At 37.5% G+C, this 8,876-nt stretch overlaps 1 protein-coding gene across 1 annotated transcript; it reads left to right on the top strand.

Moving 5' to 3' along the window:
• Positions 1-6: 6 nt before the first annotated feature.
• LOC109541404 (PX domain-containing protein kinase-like protein) lies at positions 7-7,366 on the top strand. The gene is made up of 5 exons (XM_048670303.1): positions 7-1,594; positions 1,658-2,090; positions 2,153-5,948; positions 6,010-6,302; positions 6,359-7,366. The coding sequence occupies exons 3-5, from the start codon at positions 5,606-5,608 to the stop codon at positions 6,509-6,511; spliced, it is 789 nt and encodes a 262-aa protein (XP_048526260.1). The 5' UTR covers positions 7-1,594; positions 1,658-2,090; positions 2,153-5,605; the 3' UTR covers positions 6,512-7,366.
• The last annotated feature ends 1,510 nt before the right edge of the window (positions 7,367-8,876 follow it).

The following is an 8,876-nucleotide window of genomic DNA, read 5'->3' as shown; positions in this document are numbered from 1 at the left end:
CTTTTTTTCCAATTTTACAGGGTTTCATATCAGTATTGTAAACCGTAAACTTCACACCGTATTTTTATATTGCTGAACTCACTCTTAAAAGTTGTAAACAATCTAAAATAAACTCTTCAACCAGCAATCAGCTGTTCGCCCATCAAAACATTGAGCTTGAGCATGCGCAGCAGAGCGAAACTATAGTATAGTATACTTGCAATGTTGCTGTATATTATTTCAAATAATAACTTCTATTGTGATAATACTTTTATATATCAATAGAACAAATTGTATATATTTTCTTAAAATGGCGAATTTGTCTTATTGGAGTTAGGTGAATATGTATTTCTTTTTAGTGATAACGTAATTTATCTCCTATCAATTATAAAATGCTATTTATATTGTAGTCTTTAAAAGTGATACAGATAGTAATATGAATATAACGTAGATGTTAACTTCTACCGTCATTGTAAAGAGTTAGTGAGAATTTAATTCAGAGAGCAAGTGTACAAAACATAAATCAGATACTACACCTCAGACTCTGAGAGAATTAACATTCTGAACTAGACCCTGTTAACCGGCAAAGTGTAAAATGGAAAGGCGGGATAAACAATAAAAACGGGAATCTTGAAAATAAATGTATTATTTTTATGCTCTTATATCTACCTCACCTCGTACTTGTTTATACAACATTAAGATATAAAACAAATACCATATGTCTGTAGTTATTTAATATTGCTCCATATAACAAACTTAAGTACCTTTCACCTTAACTAACTGAAATACATTTTTCAAAATATCTGCATGATATTAACATATTCATTGATAAATAGTATCCAATTTTAAATTACTGATGATTGGTTGCTGAACTACAAGAAATGACAAGTTCTTTACTTGAACAAACCAGAACAAAACTAGATTCAATTTTATCCTTTTAATGAACGTTTAATTATTTTGATTCGAATTATAACTGAGCATCTGCCGCATATTTTCCGACCTAAAACATTAATTATTTAACTTTAAAAACCCAGGCATTGTGATATCTCCCGCAGGCCAAGAAAGTGAACATGTTTATAAACTGTATTCCTCATTAAATAACACAACTACAGGTAAATGTTACAAAAACTACATTTGATAGCACAGCAAGACTTTTTCTTTACCATTTTTATCATAAAAATATGTTAATATTCTATGAAAGCTTTCAAGAGCCATGCTGGTGTTTATACTGCATCCTTTTCTGAATCATTAAGGACATTATTGAAAATGTCCAGTCAACTTGCCCGAGAGAATGTAAGCATTGTCCGATTGTGTTGGCGAATTTCAAGCCGATACCTTTATACTAGAAAGATGAAATATTTCGTTATTTTTCCAGTTTAAGCAACCGGTATGTCTTCAACTTCCGTGCGAGTCGCTGTTAAAGTCCGTCCATCGGTTCGACATAAAATTGAAAAGGGATGCAAATAAGTCGTGGTTGCCATATCGATGAACGAGCAGATCGTGATAAAAAATTGCGAAAAGTCGTATACTTTCGACTATATTCTGAAGGCTGAATCCCCCGAGGAAGAGCTCCATAATAGATGTTTCGCTCCCTTAATGAAGAACATCTGCCTAGGTAATATTTGGATGAAACCATATTCTCTTCTGTTGCTCAACTGGGAAAAATCGGCAATTTCAGGTTTCAATGTAACGATTTTTGCGAATGGGCAAACTGGCTCCAGTGCGGGATCTCTTCCAACACGTTCGTCACAATTTTAGCACAGATTTTACCATTACGGTTTCATTCATTGAGTTCTATCGTAAAATTCTCTATGGCTTGCTGGCCAATAAAGCCGCTAGATCAATGCACCCTGAAAATTAGAGAAGTTATCGCTAAGGGTGCGTCTTAATCCATGTAACGTCTCTCTAATCTGAATATCTAATTATTTATGGCAATTTGTCAGGAATTCATATTCCCAATGCGACCAAGGTGATGCTGCATTCAGTTGAAGATGTATTAAGTATATTGGCCAAAAGCTCTTTAGGACGAGCTACTGCCTCCACCAATATGAACTAGCAGAGCTCTAGAAGTCACTCAATTTTCACCAGAATATGGCTCATGAGAGCAACGCGTAAGTTGCTAAATTGCAGTGCAAGATTTGATTACCTCAAGTTGATTTTCCTATAATTTCAGGTATTTAAGGAAATCTTCCAAACTGCACCTAAATCTGCCAGGTTCAGAGAGCTCGAAAAAGACTGGGGCCCAAGGCAAAACGTTTAAAGAAGGAGTGAACATTAACAATGGCCTGTTTGTACTCGGCAACGTGATACGCGCCCTTGGATAGGAGAACATACCCTACTAACTAACTACTAAATATGCGTCTCAAATTTCCAAAAGCTGCCCACGTCAATCCTATGCGTCTCTGTAGTTCATGTATTTGGTTGTCCCTATTTATTCGAATTTCATGACCGAGATATTTGTAGTTTCCTCAACCTGGACGCCATTGATATATACATTAGCTGAGTTTTCGACAAATTGATTCTTAGCCCGATGTTTTGAGATGCAGCATTTAAGTTGTTGAAGCATAGTTCTGGCGTGGTAAATACGATGTGTTATTAAAACTGTCATCTGCGAATCTTAAAATGTGAAGTTTTCGCCATTTATGTTGATGCCAAGTCCATCGAAGTCTACAGATTTAAACATATATTCGAGGAGACTTGTAAAGAGTTTTGACGAGATGGTGTCTCCTTGTCGGACGCCTTTATCGATTTTAAATGTGTTTGTACTGTCCTTTGTTATACATACAATACACAATACATATACAATATACTTTATTATTTGAGTATACCGGTAGTCTATTCTACCGTCTGACAAAGATTTTAACATGTTGAACTGATCTATGGTGGCGAAGACTTTTTCGTAGTCCACAAATATTAGAACGAGTGGCCTGTTGTATTCAATGGACTTCTCGAGGAGGTTTTTAAGGACTTGGAGATGATCATTTGTGCCATATCCTGATCGAAAACCGGCCTGTTCTCGTGGTTGATAAAGACCTAGTTTGGAATTTAGCCTATTCGTTAGAATTCGGGTGAATATCTTGTACACATGCGATAGTAGGCTTATAGGACGGTAGTTGGCAAGATTGGTGTTGTCTCCCGTTTCATGCAGCAAGATAATGGTTGCGTTGTTCCAGCGTTGTGGATTTTTTTCTTATATGAGGCATTCGTTGAACAGTATCTTGAGACTCTGCAGCAGTTTATTGCCTCCAAGTTTAATAACTTCGATAACAACTTTGTCCTCTCCTGGAGCTTTATTGTTCTTCAATTCAGATATGGACTTTTGAATTTCGTCAGTTGTAATTTCTGGGATGTCTTCTGATCCTTGATTCATAATCATATGAATTTGCTCGGTAATAATAGTTGTTTCGGTCTTAGCATACAAATCTCTATAGAATGCTTCGATTATTCTCAAAATATCTTGTTTGTTAGTTGTTATTCTTCCTTCTCTGTTTCGCAGTTTACAAATCTTCCTATTTCCCCCAGATAACTTTTTTCTAAGTACTTTTAAGCTTTTAAGGTTTTCTTCAATGGTCTTTTCAACCATGTTGGTGTTAAATGTCCTGAAGTTATTTTGGATGGCTTTAGTTAGGCAAATTTCTGCCATATTTCTCTTGTAAACATCTCCTTTCTTTCATCATGTTCTTGATTGTATCACTTAGTTTTGAAATTTGTTGGTTTGTTTTCGCAAAATTAATTTGTTCGACTTGTTTTATAGCTTTTGTTATGTTTTCATTCAGCCGATGTCCACAGTGTCGGTTGTTGCTATTTCGAACTTATTTAAATGTTCGTTAATGTCACTTTCAAAGGTTTGTGTGTTATTGGGGAATGTCCAGTTCTTCCTGTGTGTTTTCTGTATCATCTTCGGTCGTTCCCTTTTAACATTTACTGATATTTTCGATCTTCCCATTCTGTGATCACTGCCTACGCAGAAGTTATTCAGACCTGTTGCGTCATGGATTATTTATTTTTTGTCCGTTATTATGAAATATATTTCATTTTGTGTTTTCCCGGTCGGGCTAATCCATGCCCATTTTTGTTGTGGCTTTTTGTTAAAAGAGGAATTCATTGAATACAGTCCTGTTAGGAAGGTGGTCCTGCAGGAAGTTAAGGAGCCTACTTCCTCTTTCGTTCCTCTCTCCATATCCATATTTTCCCAAAGGGTTTTCCGACTCATCTTGTTTAGTTCCAATTTTGGCGTTGAAATCGTTGTCATAAAATGTAGGTATCTATTTCATCCTCTTCAGCGGATGACGTGGGAGCGTATGATTTTGATGTTGTGTCTTGAATTTAGTTTGAAAATAAGATAAATTACTCTTGGGTTTATGATTTTGATCTCTACTATTTGTTGTACGTTTCCTGCGTACAATAAATTAAACACCGCCTTCTGTGCCCCATAGTGAAACAGATGACCGGATTTTAAAGTCCATTCTGCTTCTCCTTTTCTTCTAATTTCGCTTAGCCCAACAATGTCCCATCTGGTCCTTCCAAGCTCCTAGCTCAACCAGTTTTTGATCTGATAAGAGTTTTCTCACATTCACTGATGCAATTTGCAGTTGTTATCTTTGATAGTGGCCTGATCCTTTCCGGGGATTCTTAGCAGCCTCTGCCATCATTCCGGTCTGACCGCCACCCTGCGGGTTGGTAGGTTAATGTACAGGGATTTAATCCTGTAATTGTGGCGTATGGTTATTCCGCCGTCAGTAGAGCTAGAGGCTAGTCGGTACAGAAATATTTGGTCGTCAGAGACTCGTTTGTTAATTAGCAGGGTGTACCGGGTGGCCAGAGGCTCACCACACGTGCAGGTGAGGTTGACATTTGGGCAGCTTTGATGTTATGGTGATATGCGCTGCCCCTTACACCCCCTTACTTCAAATAGTATAGTAGTAGATCAAGAGTAGTAAGATGATAATAAATAAAATAATAATAAGCTCAGTCGGCGAACGCGAGCAAGGCTTGCAAGTATTTGTTTGAAACATTCCCGCGGCCCATCAATAAATTTATGTTTTTTTTTGACAGAAATATTTAAACAGCATTCTTATGGATCCCATATTGGTTTCATCGCTGCCCGCGCGGTCTTTTATGGATCCGGCCAACTATTGCCAACCATTTGGAGGTAGGAGTGTGTTTAAGAATAATGTTCATTTTTCTGGGATATAGCATCCATACACACATCGATTTGTGCTGTTGCACGGACATCCGAGGCCTAGTAGTAGAGATATGATATCAATAAGAACGGTTCATTGCGCGATCTGTTGTGCGGCTCTAAACCAAAATTGTCTTTTTTGAAAAAGTACGGAAACCCCAAAGGCCATAAGCTGCTGACGGATACTGGAGGCGTTGAAGTTTCTACACGAAAAAGGCTTTCCATATGGTGTCAAACTGTTACATTAGTCGAAAACAAACTGTACACTGAAAACACATTGAGGAATGATTCGAAGCGGGAGAAATAGGGAAAAGTTGCACTATTGGGTGATACTTTTTCGATCCTGTTCTCTGCACGGTGAATGGTGCATATGAATTATGCGAGCTATTTGCAAATTTGTTGGCGTTTTGCGTTTTTATTGCTGCGTCACCGTTGTCCAGTAATATGAAAAAGTCTTCGAAAGAGCATTATTTTCCTCCTTCTCTTATAAATAGTTCTATTAACAAAAGGCTCATCAGGACAGAAACATTAATATTATTCTCATGTCTTCTGCACAGTGAAAACACTCTAATCGAGAACGACCGAGTCAACCTGATAGATATAGAAAATGGAGTGTTGGGCGTGCCATCTTCCTACCGGCCATATTTCATGCAGCGCAAGAAAATAAGCACACTGGAGACAATGCACGTGTTCTGTTTCCGTCACGTTCTCTACGAAATGGCCATCGGATCGCCATTGCACGAAAGCTACATCGGGGAAGAAATATCCGAGTGTCTTCACCAATTCAGTAAACTGCCCATTTCTACAAACATTTCTCTGTCAATTAACAAAATTGCTTTGCGTTTCAGAAAACATCTTAGAGTCGGTTTTGTCGCATGATGCTTGCAAATACTGCCTGCCTACCATTGACGGTCTGCTGAACGATCCGTTTTTTGCTGGAGTTCAGTTACGTTTGTTCGATGGAGATCCCGCACATTTTAAAATTTCCTCCTCAATCAAAGAGTATCTGAAAATAGTGGTTTTTAAGATTGAGGATCGATGCAAAGGTGAGCAGAAACTGGTGCGAAGCCAGAAACGACTCACCAAAGTCCAGAAGATAATGATCAGCGAGGAGGACAGAAAGAAGCACCGAAATCGAATGGTAGTGAAAGTGCAGTCACCAGTTTTTTTTTGAATATTTGTAAGTTTTTTTTACAGAAGCAGCTGAAAGAGCAGAAGAGCAAAGGTGGATCAATGAGAAAGAACGGAAATCATAATTCCTCTGTTCGTTTGCATAGCCGTTTTGGGGTCTTAATTAACGATTGGTTTGTTCTTGATTTTCAGGTCTCTGTCCGCATATCTCAGTGTTGATATCGTTTCTTCCATATTATACTTCGCTGGGCTAATACATGCGATCATCAAAGTGACACTGTTGCCGCCCAAATAATCTAATCTATCTAAAAGGTCTTCATTTTCACTATAAATTAATTTCATTAATGTTATTAATTTCTTTAATTTACTTTTATAAAGCATGGTCAGTTAATATATGATTCTCAGTTTTATGTTTATAATACACACACTCTATGTCATTTGGCTGAAAAAGTTGATCGATTTAAAACGTTAGATAACTTTTCGGTTTTAGAATTTTTTTTGGGACTCTTAAAAAATCTTTATACGATCACCAGTTAAACCCTTGCAACAGATATACCGAAGACTAATGAACGTAGGGTATGTTTAGTTCCATCTAAATGCCTACATTTCGTAAAGCATAACACAAGTCTTGTAATAGGATTTGTTGAAAAACAATCTAAAAAGATATTTAGAAACAAATTTAATTTAAGTATTTATTCTTATTCTAGAGCCAATTCGCATTGCTTGACAAAAATTGGTTTAGTTTTGGAGATCCATAACATTTGCTCATTTGATAACATTATTTTATTGTAGCAAAAAAGGTTTTTTCTTATTATTTCCTTTATAGTTATCCTTTAGATTCAAAAGATTTATGTATATATGAAATAAAAAGTTTGTCAAAAGATTATGAAAATTGAAATTGGTCGGAGATAAAGGCGACATGTCTAGTAATTTCAAAAAATCAGAGAGTCAAAGATTTATATCAATACCACTCCTACACGATCTTAACATTTTTGGCGCAAAGTTATAACTTAAAACCATCTTTATCTTTCTGTCTTGTCAATAAAATACGATTTAAGATTCTAGTGTCTTATTGTAACCACAACATTCCATCAATATGAAGAAATTGTACTGACGACCAAGTACAGACATAAGCAGACGTCTAGCCGACGTCATTCAACGGACGTCTGCCCGACGTTATTAAACTGACCTCTGTCTGACGTCTTCTAGCCGAATCTTATAACGTCTTTTAGTCGCCCATAAGAGGCAGTGTGCTACCGGGGGGTTGGCTCCAGAGGTGCGGGTATCTCAAACATTGAATTTCTGGCTTCGTTTGATAGCATGATGCCGCTAGGAATGTTGTAGTTGCATCCCCAACTGGTGTTTTTAGCATTGAAGTCCCTGCGATGTACCGTTAGCCTGCCATCTGGGAAAGGCCTTGGAACATCCTCGGGACACTCAACGTAGCATTTGGACTATATATCGGGGCGTATACGAACCCGACTCTACTTGCGAATTATCACTCACTTTTTATTTCGTGGTTTTATTCAACTGACATCTTGACACCCTGCTGTACATATATGCGATGCATTGTTACATATTGTTACATGTATGCAACACTGATCTCCATATTCTCCATTTGGATGGCCACCATGGATCCCCTCCCTCCAGACGTATTGACAGTTTGATAATCTCGTGGTACTGGGTGAACCTCTTCACTGCGACTAGTGTGCCTTCATCTCTGGTGGGCCTATCATCTCTGTGTATCTTGTGGTTCGGAAGTGTTAACCTTTCTCCAGGCTTCAGTAGTGTTTCCTGGATTAGGCACACGTCCACGTTGTGTTTCTCCAGGAAGTCCTGGAGTTCTAATTTTTTGTTTCTGACTCCATTGGCGTTCCAGGAGACGACACATATAGATTTAGTATTCAGCAGTCTAGACATGACTACTTATTAGCCTGCATTGTGGCCGTGAACGTTTTCATCTGGGTTTGCATCGCCTGTAGAGTATGTGCCAGTTTTTCAGGGCCTGGTTTCTTCATTGGTTGGCGTTGAAAAAATTGCACGTGTTGATCGGTTCAAGGTAAGTCAGAGACTTCGATCGATATACATATACCTTTTAAAAATAATACTTAATAACAAAGTTGAAATTCGATTTTCACCTGTTAATATGTTCTATAAATTGTTCTCGTACTCTTCAAGTGAGCCCCTATCACCCCTCAAAAGGAATGACGCCAATTTTGAATCACCCTGTATGCACAGCTCTGACAAAGTGTGCGATCAAACGAGGCTCATTTCATTTGGACTGTTATTTTAAATATTATACCATATTACCCCAGAGGTCAGTGTTTGGGCCTCTATTATATTCTTTATATGTGCTGAGTCTTAGACGAGTAAATTTAAAAGCTAGATATTTTACTTTTGCTGATGACACAGTACTAGTCTACACAGGGAAAAGCGAAACAAGTCTGAGTAAAGATGGATGTTAACTGTGATCTTGAACATTACGTAAGATGGTTATATAATAATATGTTGAAAATTAATGTACACAAAACAAAATATTGTACCGTGGATGGCCGAGTATTAAACTCTTTCTTCTGCTTCCAAC

This window comes from Dendroctonus ponderosae, unplaced genomic scaffold (assembly GCF_020466585.1).
Source record: "Dendroctonus ponderosae isolate FM_Combo_2020 unplaced genomic scaffold, Dpon_F_20191213v2 Dpon_F_20191213_1, whole genome shotgun sequence".
NCBI lineage: Eukaryota > Metazoa > Arthropoda > Insecta > Coleoptera > Curculionidae > Dendroctonus > Dendroctonus ponderosae.
Note: the sequence above shows the minus strand (reverse complement) of the source record. Positions and strands in the feature narration are given on the sequence as shown.

Bases quoted from the DNA above. Each gene is read 5' to 3' on its own strand.
- LOC109541404 (XM_048670303.1), top strand. From the start codon at position 5,606: ATGAAAAAGTCTTCGAAAGAGCATTATTTTCCTCCTTCTCTTATAAAT. The intron at 5,949-6,009 runs GTAAACTGCCCA...TTTGCGTTTCAG, and splicing joins CGAGTGTCTTCACCAATTCA to AAAACATCTTAGAGTCGGTT. The intron at 6,303-6,358 runs GTAGTGAAAGTG...TTTTTTTTACAG, and splicing joins AGAAGCACCGAAATCGAATG to AAGCAGCTGAAAGAGCAGAA.